At 44.1% G+C, this 17,409-nt stretch overlaps 1 protein-coding gene across 1 annotated transcript in view; it reads right to left on the bottom strand.

Moving 5' to 3' along the window:
* Positions 1–4,053: 4,053 nt before the first annotated feature.
* Positions 4,054–17,409, bottom strand: part of SSU72 (SSU72 homolog, RNA polymerase II CTD phosphatase) — a 49,195-nt gene continuing 35,839 nt past the window's right edge. The window contains exons 3-5 of the mRNA XM_070759191.1: positions 9,669–9,808; positions 7,031–7,149; positions 4,054–4,808 (exon numbers count right to left, since the gene is read on the bottom strand). Of these exons, the coding sequence (XP_070615292.1) occupies positions 4,707–4,808; positions 7,031–7,149; positions 9,669–9,808 (361 nt within the window). The 3' untranslated portion in view covers positions 4,054–4,706. The remainder of the gene's footprint in view (positions 4,809–7,030; positions 7,150–9,668; positions 9,809–17,409) is intronic.

The raw sequence follows: 17,409 nt of genomic DNA, 5'->3' as shown, positions 1-17,409 counted from the left end.
GGAGAGAGAGGAAGAGAAAGGGAGAGAGAGAGGAAGAGAGAGAAAGACAGAAAAAGAAAAGGAAGAAAGAGAGAAAAACAGAGAGAAAGAGAAAAACAGAGAGAAAGAAAGAGACACAGAGAGGATGTTAATAATAATAATAATTAGGAAGAGAATTGTGTATGTCTGTGTGTGTGTGTGTGTGAGAGAGAGAGAGAGGATGTTAAAATAATAATGAAGAGGAGAGTGTCAAAAGGAATGAGTAGCTTTGCTGCCCCCCACCCAAAACCAAGCCATACACCCAGAGAGGCGAGCATCTTCAAGGGTCAGTAGCAAAGCTTTTCATAACACCACCCCCCTCTTTAAACCGGGCTGTTCCCCCTTCCCTCCTCATCTTCATCATCCTCCCTACGTATTCTCTCTCTCCCCCCCTTTCCTTCAGCCCCACCCACCCGGCCCCGTTTTAAATAATGGGACATCCGTGGACAGTCCCCCCCCCCCAAAAAAAATATTTGACAACTGTAGGGTCCCCCCCCTCCCAGGGACAGCATCCTTCATCGCCCCCCCCCCATCAAGAATCCAAGGATGGAGAATGATGGTGATGATGATGGTTTTTACCTATTTGTAGTGGCGTTGATGCTCCATCTTTAAAAAGGTCCTTGCAGGGAAAGATTGGAGGGGGGGGGGGACCCACGACGCCGCTGCGTAGCCCTTCTGTTTACAAACCTGGACTCCTTTTTTTTCCCTTCGTACCCCCCACACACCCCAAAATAAAGCTGCACACGCCCCCACCCTTTTCCTGGCTCCTTTAAATCAGCTCTCTTCCTGCTCCTCTTTTCCGCCAGCCACTGGGCTTTTCTCTTTTTTTTTTGGGTACCCAAAAATCCGTTGCCTCCCGTTGCCCTTGCTTTGGAAGTCTTCCCACGCCCCCACCCACCCCTTGAAGAAAAATCCACCTTTAAAAAAAAATTCGGAGAAGGGCAAACGCTTCTTGGAATATATTGCATTTCTGGGAAATTTAGCCCCAGAATATATTGCATTTTATTTATTTATTTAATTTAATCAGATTTGTATGCCGCCCCTCTCCGCAATTTTGGGGCAATTTAGCTCGGTTCCCACGCCTGCACCCCTCCAAAGTGAGGTTAACTTTGAAGTGGGGGGGGAGTGGAAAAAATAAAAATAACACAGAAAAACACAAATGCAATTGAAAAGGAAATGTAGTGGAGAGGAGAATTAGAAAGTGTGTGTGTGTGGGGGGGTGCACCTCTATTTGGTCTCCCCGCCTCCAGCAATTACCCAGGAGGCCTCCGGTGCGAAGTTAAAGAGTTCAGAAGCATCAAGTTGCCAAGTTGCTCTCCTCCCCCCCCCCCTTCAAAAAACCCCACCTGCCTTCTCTTGGACACCATCATGTTGTGTGGCTGCACACACACAAACCAAAGTTTTGGGTTTCAGTCTAGCACAACTCATTGTGTTGCTTTTCGGCTCTTTGTCCAGGTTGGAAGTGATTTGACTCAAGATGTAGCTTTAGTTTAACCAGTTTTGGCCTGCAGTGGCTAATTCCTAACTGGCCACGGAAGACAGTTCTCTTCCTTCCTTGACCCAGGAACTAAAGAGAAAATACAAGAGATCCCCAAAGAGTCTAAATGCTAACCCAGCAACTGACAGTCTGTTAGACAGAAACCCCTCCCCCTCGGTGGCTTAAAATAAGCCACAATTGTGGTTTGGGTTCCTCCTCCAAGTTCTCAAAATCAAGGAAAACCCATTTGGGAACTGTGGCATGGATTTCACCTTGAGGTTCCTTCACACATGCAAGGGATTTGTGTGTGTGTGTGAGAGAGAGAGAGAGAGACAGAAAGATACAGATAGAAAGACAGAGGCAGAAAGCTACAAAGACAGACAGACAGAGAAAGACAGAAAGAGATAAAGAGAAAGAAAGACAAAGATAGAAAGATAAAATTGAACGGGTCCAAAGACGGGCTACAAAAATGGTGGAAGGTCTTAAGCATAAAACTTATCAGGAAAGACTTCATAAACTTATTGGGACCAACAATAATTTTGCAAGGCGGATTGCAATGGGAGGTGTGCTCAAGACTACGGTTTCTCCATTGCTATATCTGGATCCACCAGAGAGGTCAAATAAAAAACGGTGGAAGATCGAGAGGAGAGAGCTGCGGAGAAGACCTTGGTCCAAAAGGATAAATAAAAGTGTAGATATTTCCAACTTGCAACGCAAACTCCCAAGGAGGCATTAGAGAAGATGCTGATGCTCAGCAAAATAAAGACAATTGGAAAAGAAGGCAAGGTGTCTATAAATGCTTGCAAGAATGAACAGACCATCCGGTCAAAATTGAAGTCCCAAAATTCAGAAGCGAATGAAGAAGGGTTGCAGGATGCAGAGAGCAAACATCCAGGTGGCCCCTAGATGGCGGCGAAGAGAGACTTGAATGTTTTTAACTTTCTCTGGGGATCACAGTTGGCTTTCACAGGGCAGGTCTTGTCATTCCGCGAGTGCTTAAGACTTGAACCAATGACCTACCTACAAGCGTCTCCTCTGTCGATTCTCCTGGCACTTTTGAAGCTGGCTGTATATACATTTAAGTCACCCAAACTGACCTCCAAACCCAAACAGAATTGGTAGCTACTGGAATTAGAGATTAGAGCTATGGATTGCTTGTGGATAAGATAAAGCTTTGTCTGTCTGTCTATCTATCTACCTTTAATCCATCCATCATCTACCTATCATCTCTCAATCTAATTCTATTTATCTAGCTATTGTACCTTCTATCATCCATCATCTACCTAACTACCATCAATCTAATTCTAATCCATCCATCTTCTACTATCCATCTACCGATCATCTACCTATCTTCTATCGATCTAATTCTAATCTATCATTTATCTTCTATCATGTCATCCAATTCTAATCCATCCATCCACTATCATCCATCTACCTATCATCTCCCTACCTACCATTAATCTAATTCTAATCCATCCATCCAACAATCATCTACTGCATCTTCTATCAATCTAATTCTAATTTATCCTCTATCTTCTATCTATCATGTCATCTACCTATCATCTATCAATTTAATTCATATTTACCTACCTTCTCTCTGTACTATCTACCTTCTCTCTCTCTGTCTATCTACCTACCTTCTCTCTGATCTATCTATCTATCTACCTCTCTCTACTACCTTCTCTCTGTGTACTACCTTCTCTGTACTATCTATCTATCTATCCATCCATCTATCCACCTACTTATCTTCTCTCTCTCTACCTACCTACCTTCTCTGTACTATCTACCTTCTCTCTCTCCCATCTATCTATCTATCCATCTATCTAATCATATCTATCCATCCATCCACCTACCTACCTACCTACCCATCTATGATTAAGGAACTGAACTAAGAGCGGAGAAGCCCAGCTTCTCACCTTTTCTTGGGCCCAGAAGACACTTGGGCCATATTGGGACACTCATTCCGTGACTCCATAAGTCAGAAAATAATTTATCTGCCAAGGCATGAGAGATAACATTCTATAACCTTGAATTCGGAAACCTTCGTCTTGCGTAAATTAAGATTCGTAAGAATGTTTACAAACATCGCAAACGAAAACAATGGAAACCTTGTATGCGCTGCGGCCGAGAGAAGCGCGCAGAAGTATTCCTGAAACGGCTACAGGCAGTCCTTGAGTTACAACCCGTTTGTTGTTAACTGACCATTTGAAGTTACAACAGCCCGTTTCCCTCCCTGCCCTCTCCCTACTCATGTCTTTTTCAGGATCCCCGAAGGTCACTTGATCAAAATCTGGGCATTCGGCAATCACAATTTGTAACCTTCCCAGCCGGCTACTGACCAGAAAAACCAAAGGGGGAGCCAAATTCACAGCGACCGCACGATTCCCGCACGATTTGCTTAGCTGTGGGTGAAAACGGGTTATAAAATGAGGTCGCAACTCAGCGACGTACATTTTGGTTCGTAAGTCGAGGACCTCCCTGCAGCAGAGCCTAACCCTTACGTGCCAAACCGGGATTTGAGCCTCCTCTCCATCGAACGCAGCCAGCCAAAAAAAGGGTTGATGTGATTTGCATTTATTTAGAGGATTTCCAAATTTCATTGCTACTATTATACACGATATGCACTGCTCCGGTCAAATCTTTCTATATATTCCAGCCGTTGCGATTCGTCTGTTCCCCCCTTTCCCGATAACGCGACCAACCGAAATACCGTTCGGATTTTTAGAAATGATACCTTTTCGCGAAGACGTTCTTTGCAGAAATTAAAACCCTACTTAGTAACCATTCGATTAAGGTAGCCAGAATTGGAAGGGGGAAAAGGGGGGACAGAAGAGAAGGGATTTTTAAAAAACAAACAAATCTTGATCTTATTCAGTCTCTTAAATAAACTAGGCTCCTTCTGAGTTTGTTTGCGTCCCTGTACAAGAAACCGCCTCCCTTCCACTGCAAATAATAATAATAACAATAATAATTATATCAATAAAATTAAAAAGAAAAATAATAATATAGCGGGCCAAAGGAAATTAAAAAGAGAAAAACTAGAAAGTGAGTTGGGTTGGACGTTCGTTTTCTGAAAGGAGGCGGGGGGGTAAAAATGTCCTGTTGTGTTCAAAACTAAACATGCCTCTTTTTTTTTTTTTGTCTGCAGTAAGGCCTGGAGGAGATGCGTTGGTTTTGTCTGAATTGTTTTTTTGGGTTGTTGTTGTGGTTTTTAATAAAAACAGACTGTGTGCAGAAAAGTCCTCCCGCTTTTCTCTTCGAATTCTTGCAATAGCTCGTCGATCTCGTTTTCCATATCTTCCGTGTGCTGTATCTGCAGAAAGGAGGGTGGGAAAAAATAAAACGCAACACATTTAATCGCGTTAAAGTGGAGGACGAAGGTTTTCTTCAACTTGCAAAATACATTGGTACCTCTACCTAAGAACGCCTCCATTTACAAACTTAAGAACTGGGTGTTCCAAGATTTCTTTTGCCTCTTCTCAAGAAACATTTTCCACTTACAAACCGAGCCTCCAAAACTGTAACTGGAAAGGGCAGGGAGAAGCCTCCTTGGAGCTTCTCTAGGAATCTCCTGGGAGGAAACAGGGCCGTAAAAGGTGGGGAGAAGCCTCCATGGAGCCTCTCTAAGAATCTCCTGAGAGGAAACAGGGCCGGAAAAGGCGGGGAGAAGCCCCCGTGGGGCCTCTCTAGGAATCTCCTGGGAGGAAACAGGGCCGGAAAAAGTGGGGAGAAGCCTCCATGGGGCCTCTCTAGGAATCTCCTGAGAGGAAACAGGGCCTCCTCCCTCCCTGTGATTTCCCCAATCGCATGCATTATTTGCTTTTGCATTGATTCCTATTGGAAAAATTGCTTCTTCTTACAAACTTTTCTACTTAAGAACCTGGTCACAGAACGAATTAAGTTTGTAAGCAGAGGTACTACTGTATACACAGGTAGTAACCCCCCGCCTTTTTAGCTAGGATAGAGGTTGAAAATTCAATAACAAATTGTAAAATACCTGAAAGGCCGCAACCCAGCCATATTTATTTATTATTATTTATTTATTAGGTTTCTATGCCTCCCTATTCCTCAGACTCAGGGCAGCTTACAACAAAATAACATATAGCAAGTAGAAGTGTAAACTAACACATGCTTAAACCCCAATGACTAAAAAACACCATTCACTCATACACAATCGAACATAGGTTTGTATGCTTTTTCCCTAATTCCCTCCCTCCAGATCAGTGATGGGCTACTACAGTGTGGTCAGGTACGCAGAACGGGTAGAAAAAAACTGATTTTTTTTTCTTTTCCCCCCTCCTGGGCTCTGGGTATGTTTTTCCTATCGCAGTAAATGAGGTTGAATGTGTATAATTTTAGAAGAGCTGTGGGTTTGTGTATACATGCACATACAGTTTATATAGTAGATAACGTATATTTTTGTGAGCCTGTGTGTAAAATGTAACTACACATATGGCATATATACATAGAATTAAAGAGTATATTTTGGATGTTCAGTAACAGTAAATAGAGAAGGAAATTGTCTCTCTTTGAGGCGAGGAGAGGCCAGGCACCCAAACCCTTGACGCCACCCTTATGCTAGTCACATGACCTTTAAGCCACCTCCCGGTCACATGATCGTCAAGTTAATCTCTAGTTTTGGGACTAGAGATTAGTCCCCAAGTTTCCTTCCATACGCTGTCCTACTTGAAAGACAGCTGGTGCTGTGTGCCCATGTTGCTGGAAATATAACCCTTGGTGGAAGGCACGGAGTCAGGCTGGATGAAGGGGATGGGAGATATAGTCCTATATGTGTGTGTGATTTTTCTAGTCTCCCTTAATTTTCAAATTCAGCAAAAACATGTGACATATTTACTATCTGTCTGTCTGTCTGTCTGTCTGTCTATCTACTGTATGTATGTATGTATATATATATGATGGTCTTGGTATATTCGGGTTTCTTCCCGTGTAGGATTTGGAAATTTCTGGCGACGTTTCTACGAGGTCCCACTCGTCATCTTCAGGCTGGTGTTTCTGTCCTTGTTCTAGGGCGAACACAGCGAGACCTGAGCTGCCTTCCTTCTATAAATACTGGTGGCTGGGTGTGGTTTGATGGCTCAGCAATTGCCTGCTGTGTAGAAACTTCCTGGTGAGTCAGTGGGGTAACACCTGGGGTCGTTGATGTAACTGAGGTATGCTGATTAGTTAATGGTTGTTGATTAGGCTTGATATCCTGAGTAGTTGGAGCTTGCAGGCTACTTGATTGTTTTGCAATGTGTGTTCTGAGTCTGGTTTCAGTTTCTATGGCTGGGATACATTTGAGGGCTGGTTTCCAGATGTCTGGTAGGCAGGAGGTATCATCCCGCTTGTTCATATTTTGGGGATGTTTTTCTATCTCGATGGCTTCCATGATTATTCTTTTTGCTGTAGTGTTCTATTTTGGAAATTAATTTGGTTCATACATACATACATACATACATACATACATACATACATACATACATACATATATAACAAGAGGTTTAGGCCAGCAGGGTGTGATTTGTTTGGACTTACACATTGGCACAGCTCGCAGATAAGGAAGGCGCCCAGAGTTGCCTCTTCATGATTATCTTGAATGTCCACATTTATTACATGTACAGGCTGACAGGTTTCCTGTTCTCTAGAATTTAAATCTAAGAAGACGGAAAGAAAAGGGGGGGAAATAAGGTGAAGAAAATAAACACACACAAAAACCCCCAAAATCCTTTTCTGTTTTACCTTGAAACATAGAAACATAGAAGATTGACGGCAGAAAAAGACCTCATGGTCCATCTAGTCTGCCCTTATACTATTTATGTATTTTATCTTAGGATGGATATATGTTTATCCCAGGCATGTTTAAATTCAGTGACTGGATTGATCAACCACGTTTACTGGAAGTTTGTTCCAAGTATCTACGACTCTTTCAGTCAAATGTTTTCTCACATTGCTTCTGATCTTTCTCCCAACTAACCTCAGATTGTGCCCCCTTGTTCTTGGGTTCACTTTCTTATTAAAAATACTTCTCTCTTGAACCTTATTTAATCCTTTAACATATTTAAATGTTTCAATATTTAAATATTAAACATATTTAAATGTTTAAATATTTCCCATCAGCAAAGAAGGAAAGCCAAACTTAGGTATATGCCTGGGCCCGGGATTTGAATTCTGAGCCCAACTAATGGAAAAGTATTCCCAAATCTTCATATTTTATACACAAGTCTGCTTTGAATAATTTAAGGAGGGTGGGCAAAGAGACAGATATATCAAAGCGAAAGGCAAACCATCCCTTTTTGTTTCTAGGGGACCCACTTAAAATACATATACAGTCATACCTCGTCTTACGAACCTAATTGGTTCCAGGGGGAGGTTCGTAAGACGAAAGGTTCGTAAGACGAAACATTGTTTCCCATAGGAAACAATGTAAAGTCAATTAATCTGTGCAACCCAACCCCCCCCGCAAAAAAACGGCATTCGGCGACTGCTGGGAAGCCGCGCAGCTATTTTAAAAGGTGACAGCCGGGCTGGGGGGCTTCCCAGCAACCTCCCGAACCCCGAACCCAGAAGTTCGGCAAAAGTTCGGGGTTCGGGAGGTTGCTGGGAAGCCCCCCAGGCTGGCTGTCACCTTTTAAAACAGCCGTGCGGCTTCCAAGCAGCTTCCCGAAGCCAAACACAAAACCCGAACTTCCGCGTTCGGCGACTGCTGGGAAGCCGCGCAGCTGTTTTAAAAGGTGACAGCCGGCCTGGGGGGCTTCCCAGCACCCCCCAAACCCCGAACCCGGAAGTTCGGCAAAAGTTCAGGGTTCGGGGGGGTGCTGGGAAGTCCCCCAGCCCGGCTTTGACCTTTTAAAACAGCCGCACGGCTTCCCAGCTGTCTCCCGAAGCCGAACACCAAACCCGAACTTCCGCGTTCGGCGTTCGGAGACAGCTGGGAAGCCGCGTGGCTGTTTTAAAAGGTGACAGCCGGGCTGGGGGGCTTCCCAGCAACCTCCCGAACCGAACCCGGGGTTCAGAAAAATTTTGCCTCTTCTTACGAACTTTTTTCGAGTTACGAACTGGCATTCGGGAGGCTGCTGGGAAGCCCCGCCGCCCGGCTGTCACCTTTTAAAACAGCCGCGTGGCTTCCCAGCAGTCTCCGAACGCCGGTTCGTAACTCGAAAAAAGTTCGTAAGAAGAGGCAAAATTTTTCTGAACCCCGGGTTCGTATCACGAGTTGTTCGTAAGACGAGGGGTTCGTATCTTGAGGTACCACTGTATATGTGTGTATGTGAGAGAGAGAATAAATGAAGAGGCAACAGCCATCGTGATCTCCAGAATGTTTAAAATTGGAGAAGGGCGGCCTAGAAATCAATCAATCAATCAATCAATCAAACAAATAAACAAACAACTACTAAAAACTACTAAGCTTTCATCAGTCTCTACTGACTTCATCAGAGTATTAAAATCCCCATGGCTATTGCCTCTTCGTTTATAACTATAGGAATCTCTCGTTTTTCACAGGGATGCATTCCAAGACCACTCGTGAAAAACGAATTTCCGTGAAGTAGAGGAAAGATAGTTTTTTATGTATTTAATGAGTATTTGCACTTTTTAAAACCCACCCTTTGCATTAAACAGTCATTCTATAACGTTTCTCAGCTGGAACTACATGTGATATCCTACTAGTTCCTTTAATAGAGTACAGTAGTACTGAAGAAGAATTTTATGAATTTTTAATGGATTTAAAATTTTCAATGGATTTAAGCCCCCTTTGAAAACCTGTGAAGTAGCGAATCTGCAAAAGATGAACCACGAAGTAGCGAGGGATTACTGTATGCCTGGAACTCAATTTTTAGGAGAATTCTTGATACACACACACACACATTCATAAATATCATGACAGCTAGAAACTTGTGGGCAGAATTCAATCACCCAGTCTCCACGTTCCTTCCATACACTGCCCTACTTAAGTTAGCAGAACTGATTCTACTTTATTGTAAGATTAGATTAATAGAATCTTGCCAATCCGAAAGCCCTCCTCTCCTGGCCCCTTTATAGGGTTCCTTCCTTCCACACCCCAACTTTTCCTGTGCCTCTTATCCTTGGCTGTCTCTCTTCCCTGTCGCCCAAATTCATTTGCACTTAGCGTTATAAACACTCCAGGCTTATGAATCTCTCCGAGGCCAGGCCTTACCTTCTATCACCTGATCATAAACTCTTTCTTCACACGTTAAGATCAAATCGAAGACGTCTTTGCAATTCTGGAATCTTTCCGGACGAGGCTTGATCCGTTTGTTTCGGTCCAACATGTGCAAAATCCCATTCTGTGTATAGCTGAAGCGATCGGAGTTAAGGAACTCAACAAGTGGGACGGAATTGATTTTTGGTCACTACATCAGGGACCCAGAAGGGGAGGATAAAAAAATAAAACTTTAAACTGACTTCAGAAAGAGTGACGTTGATGCCCCTTGGGTGGGGGGAGGCAGAGAAACACCTTCCCAAGACTCAATATCATTTTAGAAAACAGGGCAGACTTTTTAATCTCCTGAGCAGTTAGAAAACGGTCTGGTTGGATGGAAAACCCAGGCTATAAATCAAATAAATAACAATTTATTTGACAATTCCCATAGAGTTTCGTTGATTAGATGACCATGTTGTTAAACTGGGAAGATTTGCAATTATCTATGTTAAAAAGATGTAACATTAACATTTAATAACAACGAATAAGCCTTGCTGGGATAATGGCATAACAGGTGTATTTGCTCCATCCATCCATCCATCCATCCATCATGCATCCATTCTAAAACACATAACACTGGTCAACACACACACACAAAAAATCATCAGCGAAAGTAATATGTCTGTTTTATGGAGTTTGATGTGCCGGTTCCAAAAATATGCTCAATTTTGCTCTATCACACAAAGTTTTTGCTATAGAAGCATTTTTGTTATGACGTTTTCTACATTTTTCAACGTATGTGGTCATTACTGTTTTCTTAATGTTGCCAGTATATTTCCTGTACCTGATAATCGCAATGCTGCTCCGTGGAAGCTCTACCCGCTACAGGAAAACTATAGACATTTTTGAAATCAGAACATAAAAGCGATTCGGAAAAGTACAAGGTCAACTGCGATGATTACAAAAAATATATATTTTTGGTACACCTGCATAATCGTTATTGTTTATTTCTTCACGGCCCAAGACAGGCAATATTTAAAGGGGGGGGGGAATTATTGGATGACAGCACCTCAATTCTAGCCTTTTTGGTTTCGCAAAGCTACAGATCCACAAACTGCAAAATGGAAGTGGCATTTTTTTCAACCCGGTATGATTTTTATTCTTTGCTGCCCTTTTTATTCTACTGAACATTCTCTGGGTCACCTATTGATTCTTTGCTTTGAAGCTTGCTTGTGTTTCCTAAACGCTCACCAAAAGATCCAAGATCTGGGATATTTTTTTAGGAATGATTGCCAAAATAGGGTGCGTAGAAGATCAGGCTGAAAATCAATTTAGCTTTTGTCAGTTTCCACCGAGCTCTAGCATGATTTAAGCATGCAATTGAACAAACACAAAAAGATCCCAGAATGACCTATATGGAGGTTTTGGCCAGCCTGGGTTGAGGAACATCTACAACTCCAAGATCACATTTCTGCTACAATCCAGAGACTGATGAGGCGAAGGCCACAGTTACAGATAGTTATGGAGGATAGAGACTTATGGAGACAATTTGAAGACTCAAACAAATCCTAAAAGGATAGTCTGTTGACTTAATCTCAAACTTTGCCAACACACTGGGTATATTGAGCAAGGTTTATGAACTAGCAAAGACTGGGTACATGCTATAAACAAACCTGAAATGGACTAGATAAGATCTGAAGGCAGAAGTGACTTCTGCCAACTCTTAAGAGCAACCTCAGTTGGGCATGGTATTTGAAAGGCTGGTGTTCCACTAGGCCAGTGATGACCTTTTTTTCTTTGGGTGCCGAAAGAGCGTAAGCGCACACATGCACGAGTGCCCACACCTATAATTCAATGCCTGGGGAGGGCGAAAATGGCTTCCCTCGCCCCTGGAGGCCCTCTAGAGGCTGGAAATGGCTTGTTTCCCAACTTCTGGTGAGTCCAGTTGGCTTGTGTTTCGCCCTCCCCAGGCTCCAAAGGCTTCCTTGGAGCCGCGGGGGGGGGGGGGGGTAAAAACCTCCTCTCCCATTCCCCTGGAGGCTCTGGAAGCCAAAAATGTCCTCCCAGAGCTTCTGTGCAAGCCAAAAACCAGCTGGCTGGCACACACATGCACGTTGGAGCTGAGCTAGGGCAACAGCTCACGTGCCAGCAGATATGGCTCTGCGTGCCACCTGTGGCACCAGTGCCATAGGTTCGCCATCACTGCACTGGGCTATTTCGAGAGGTGAAATCAATTTGCAAGGGCAATTCCAAGAGGAAAACGAGTGCGTTTCCTGCAGAGATGGGGAATAATGTGGATTGTTCATTCCAGGACCTGCTTGGCCAAGAAACCTAAGGTACGATTCGATGTCGACCTACCTCACAGTAGAAGGTCCACACGTCTTGTAGTTTGAAGGACCGTGGTTACTAAATAAATGTCTCAACTGTACTTCAATCGTTGACCCCGTCCCCTTCTCGATAGTGTGCTAGTATGGTACATCTCGTACACAGTATATATTATTTTTCTTTCTTTTCTCATAACAGTCCTGCGGGGAATCAAGAGATGGCAACTGGGTTTGAAAGACTGGTGTGAAGTTCAGGCAGCTGTGAAGTCTTCACACAAGTTCATTTGGAAAAGGGGGGGGGTGTTAGATCTTGGGCATGGGTCTTGAAACAAGCAACTAAAGGAATGGGGAATGTGCAAAAGAAGAGCTGAAGAAACTGACCTAGTGAGGGACAAGAGTTGGAAACATGAACCCTGTTGATGAAACAAATGGTTTCTCTCAAAATACTTGGAAGGCTGGTCGTCCAACGGTTGGTCATCCAACGATGCCGGGTGGAAGTAGCAGACGAGTCACGCCACTTGTGCAGAGGGTGTGTTTCTGTATGAAAGACCTTGTCGAAGATTTGACTGTCTCATGACAGCTTTCCAGCACTAGAGGACAAAAGACTCTCGATAGTTGGTTAGATAACGATTTCTGGTTCTCCAGAACCAGAAATGCTAGATCCTCCTGGCTGAGGAGAAACAGACAAGAACTGGTAGTTCTGACCCAGTATTAAGTCTTGGGTCAGATCGGATTCCCACAACCATCCAAACCCCATATATTGCTGTGGACTAAGGCCTCCTCGTGAGAATCTGTGCATTATTCGCTGCTACATGAGACGTGTCTTGAGTAGACAACGAGGGCATCCCCAGGCTCTCGTTGTGCCAAAAGCACAAATTCCCAGGAGTTACAGAGGGAATTTTTAGAAAATTAATCTGACTTCCTTATTCCCTAAAGGAACTGCAGAGATCGCTGCTCTGACAACAAAAATCTTATGAATGTTTTATACGTTTCTGCAGCGTCCCGGAGACTGGGTTCAGAGAATGGGAGAGGGAGTTGCTTGAAGGCCCAATTTGGCTGACTAAACCCCCACATGGCTAGCTTCCCATGACACGTTAAGCAACCAGGTTTGGTTTGGCCTCACGTTCGCTGGACTTATTAAAATGTATTAAGCCAAGATCCAAACAACCAACTAGCATCTGGTGTTTTACACCCAACCACGTGTCTAAAGAGTGGCTCCCACGTTCAACGTCTTCGCATCTACAGAATCTTGCTTGTGCTTGCACATGTCCATCTCTGGAGGGGAAGTAAACGCCATAGAGAACTTCTAGCTTCATTCTTGGTGGCTCAAGGGAAGAAGTTTACAAGCCAGCCAGTCAGGAGATGGGTGGAAGAAAAAAACTGGATCCCCTTCTTCCTCAAGTGTCCTCTTCTTCCACTTTGGACCTCCCACTATCTACTTTTCTTCTGCTGTCCTCGCCTTCTTCCTTTTTTTTCAAAGAGGAGCAACACTTCTGATCTGTCCCACCTTTTGAAGAGGTCTCCAAGTTTCCCTTGGTCGGTCTTGTGCTCTTCAACCGCAGATCCAAACAACTTCAGTCAGTTCCAGGGATGGAGATGAAAACTGGGTCCATTTCTCCAAACGATTCAATATTCATTTCTCAACCAGGAATAAAACAGGATGCAGTTGATCGCATCAACCTGCTTAAAATAGTGAGTACTCCCTCATACAAGAGACAGATTTGGTCCAGAACCTCCAGTTCTTAGCCGATTCTATTTATTAAATGTATATAGCCAAGCAACCTTTGGGTGGCAAACAAGATCGAAGAGATGACGCAGCATTGAAAGAAAATGAGGAGGCAATGAAACACATCCCACTGGATGCAAAACGCCAACAATTATCTCACAAACTAATCTCACTACCCATCCCTCTCCTCAAAGCTGCTAGGTGGATCTAAGTGGAGATCCTGCCATGTGGTGCAGAACCTATGGGGAGGTGGAAACGTCCCGTAACAGCCCCTAAATGTTTCACTGCTAAAGAGGAAGCCTGGCAGCTATCCATTGAAAGCAGTTCATCAATTGAAGGACTTCCAACACTGGGTAGACGGTTGTGTCTGAAATGTCTCCAAGCAAAGCAGGAACGGGAGGGGTATTGCTGTCAATCACCTCTGCCTGTCCCAACAGTCTGTTTTTAACATCCCTTGGTCCTAGCTGATGTCTTGGATCCAATAACTGTTTGCAAGAGGAGAATTCCACAGCAAACAAGGGAGATGCCACAAAGAGGAAGAGCGGACAAGGAAGTCGGTCACCAAGGGTGGTATTCTACAGGTTCGGGTGAACCAGGTGCTTTGACGATCAACTAGGAGCGAATTGGTTCACTGTGACAATCGGGTGGACCCACTGCTACGCTTTACTGACCTATTATCTTCTCCGCTGATTCACGGGGGCAGAGTGGATTGCCACACACACCTCAGCCGTGTCTCTCGCTGCGGTAACGCGGAAGGTTAAGTTTAGGTCAAAAAATGTACTCGCGCAATCACCGAAGCGGTTGTTAAACTGGCAGGATCCCACCACTGAGCTTCACCCGTTTGCCAAGAAAGAAAGGAGCCGAAGAAAGGTCGACTCTTCCTAGGAGATGCCAAAGCCACGCGGGCCATACGTGCCAACCGACTCGCGGTGGGAGAATCTCAAATGGATCAAGGGAACCGAAAAAGAGAACCGATACCAATGTAAGACAGGAGAACACGAAAGCTGTTTCTCGGATGCTTTCACAGGGCAGGCTGAGAATAAGGCCTCAAGTTGGAGGCACCTTCCAAGGTCAGACGATATCAAACAGAGGAGAAATGCAATGGTTTTCCCTCCAAAAGCGAAGGTCGAGATCAAACAACGCTACGCGGATATTCCAGCGGTTAAAAAAAAAGATTAGCGCAAACTTAACATCTAACCTAAAATGTGGAAATCCGTCTGATTCATGCTTTTGGCCCCTTTTCAGGGTGTTTTTTTAAAAATGACACTCAGGGCTAACTACTAAGGAGACGAGCCACCAGGTGGTTTGGACCTCCCTCAGCTCCAGCCATCCTTATCAGTAATGGGTTCCGGGGGAGGGGGGCAGGGGTCGGCGTTCCGGTAGGGAAAACGGAGCTGTGCGCGCAGCTCTGCGTCCCTGAAACCATGCGCCTGGGTGAGATTTGACTTCTGTGTATGCACCAGAAACAAAATCTCACACGAGGACGCTTGCGCACACCAGATTTTGCCAATTTTTGACGGTGTTTTACTTCCATGGAGCAAAAAATCAGCCCAAGGATTGGCGAAACCGCTCGGGCAAGAGCGTCCTCGTGAGATTTCGCTTCCGGCACATGTGCAAAAGCCGAATCTCACCCCGACAAGTGCATACTCATCCACTGGACACATACGTGCCCGCACCGGTCTTTATCTTAAGCCCTGCCCAATCCTTATCAATGGCAAAACATCCAAGCGGCAGCAGTCGAAAATATCCCCGAGGACAAACTCAAACGTGCTTTTCTCCTTTTTTTGGTTCTGAAAAACAGCCGGACTTCCTTTTGTATTTCCTTGAAGACGTTTCGCTTCTCATCCAGGAAGTTTCATGAGTTCAGGGAAAAGAAGGGAAAAATGTCTTTCAAGGACCAACAAAGGAAGTCCAGCTGCCTTTTGAAGGAAAAAAACCCCAAAAATATCCCCCAACTTTTGATATAACCACAACCTGGATAACTGAGGATCTCCGTACGTATGCATTAAGCGAGTCTCAGGAAGAAGGGGATGGTGACGAGAATCACCTCCATAGATCCGAAGGACTATCATAAAACGATGTAGAGTGAGGGGGGGAAAAGTATGTCCCTCTCTTGTTAGGACCCAAGGTCAGGTTGTGAGGAGGAGGAGGAAGAAGGGAGATAAAACACTCGGAAGAATTGATCAGCATTTTAGCAAGGACTCCATGAGGGTCGCTTGCCAAAATTGGAAGTCTCCTTCCTACCGTCCTATTTTTTTTTTGTCTCGATCGACTCCTTGTGGACTGGCACTCGTCCGTGGTTGGCCCTTCCTCAACTTGCCAGATGGAAAATCCAAGCTGCCTGTACAATCGCTGCTTTTTCTAATTTGGGTTTTTTTTTTGTTTTATTCCCCAAAACATGTTCTCACACATTTCAAACCCTCTTTGTCAGCAAGTGGGGGGGATGGCCATCCAAGTTTCTCCTCTCAGGAAAACTAACGTGAGACACAATTTTCCCCAGATTTCCATTCTGTAGACTTCTCAGGTCTTTCGCAAAGGCCATGAGAGGATGAATCGTTCCCCCCACACACCCTCAACCCCCCCCCCCCAGACCCCTTTTCCCCAATTGTTTCATATTGAGTTTGAGACAATCTCTGTAACTAGAACTGCTCTTCGCCCATCCCGGCGCCTTCAGACGGTGAACTTGGCATTTGGCTGAGCCTGATGGGATTTGAAGTCTGCCAGATCAGAAAGAAAAAAGTCTATCAGGAGAAACGAGGAAGGGACGTGTTAACTTGACTTGAGAAAGCAGGGCAAGGAAGGATGGCAGGATGAAAAAGCTGGCCTAAAGTCTCATGGTTGAGTTTTGCCTGCCCAAAACTCATAGTCCGTAAGGAAAAGGGCGGCCTATAAATCTAATTAATAAATAATAAATACATAAATAATGGAAGAGGAGGAGAAGCGGAAGAGGAGAAGGAGGAAGACAAGGAGAATGTGGTTGGCTTCTCAAGAGTTTTCTCAAATTATTTTTCTTTTCTTTGCAAAAGGCAATTCAAACTAGCTGCATTCTTAAATAGGTGAAAACGAAGCCTTACAAATATGGTGGCTGAGCCGACTCAAAATTTTTCTTCCAAATAGATTACTTTAGAAAACGAAACAAAAACTGAACATGCCTCTTTCATTTCCCTCGGAGAAGGCCCTGTCACCAATCCCTTTGCCACTAAGTGGGTAAGAGCCAGGGAATTTGCTCCAAAGGCTAAGCCTCAGTTGTGTCTTTGTCTACTTTCTAGAAAAAAAAAGTTGCTTGCTTTTTGCGGCTGTACCTGGCTGTAAATTATACAAAAGTGTACTTGAAACAACCGCTTGTTCCCGAATCTCGCTTCTCTTTGTTTCAAATGATAAGCCCAACGAGTGGGAGGCTGTTCTTTTTCCTCTATTGCTGATTAATAGGGAGGAAATAAAAACATAGAAGAAAATAAAAGGTTTAAACTGTTCCTCCCTAGGCCCAGAGTCCAAATTCCAAAACAATTAGCAAAGTACAATCCTGCGGAATTCGGCAGGATTCCTCTCTTCTGGATTGCAGGTATCTATTGAAGCTTTTTGAGGGCAATGACCAAGGGCAAATAATAATAATAATAATAATAATTATTATTATTATTATTATTATTATTATTAGATTTGTATGCCGCCCTTCTCCGAAAACCTCAGGTGGCATACAAATCTAATA

The sequence above is a fragment of the Erythrolamprus reginae genome, chromosome 8, assembly GCF_031021105.1.
Source record: "Erythrolamprus reginae isolate rEryReg1 chromosome 8, rEryReg1.hap1, whole genome shotgun sequence".
Classification (NCBI taxonomy): Eukaryota; Metazoa; Chordata; class Lepidosauria; order Squamata; family Dipsadidae; genus Erythrolamprus; species Erythrolamprus reginae.
The sequence above is the reverse complement of the archived record's forward strand: the minus strand, read 5'-3'. Positions and strand labels throughout refer to the sequence as shown.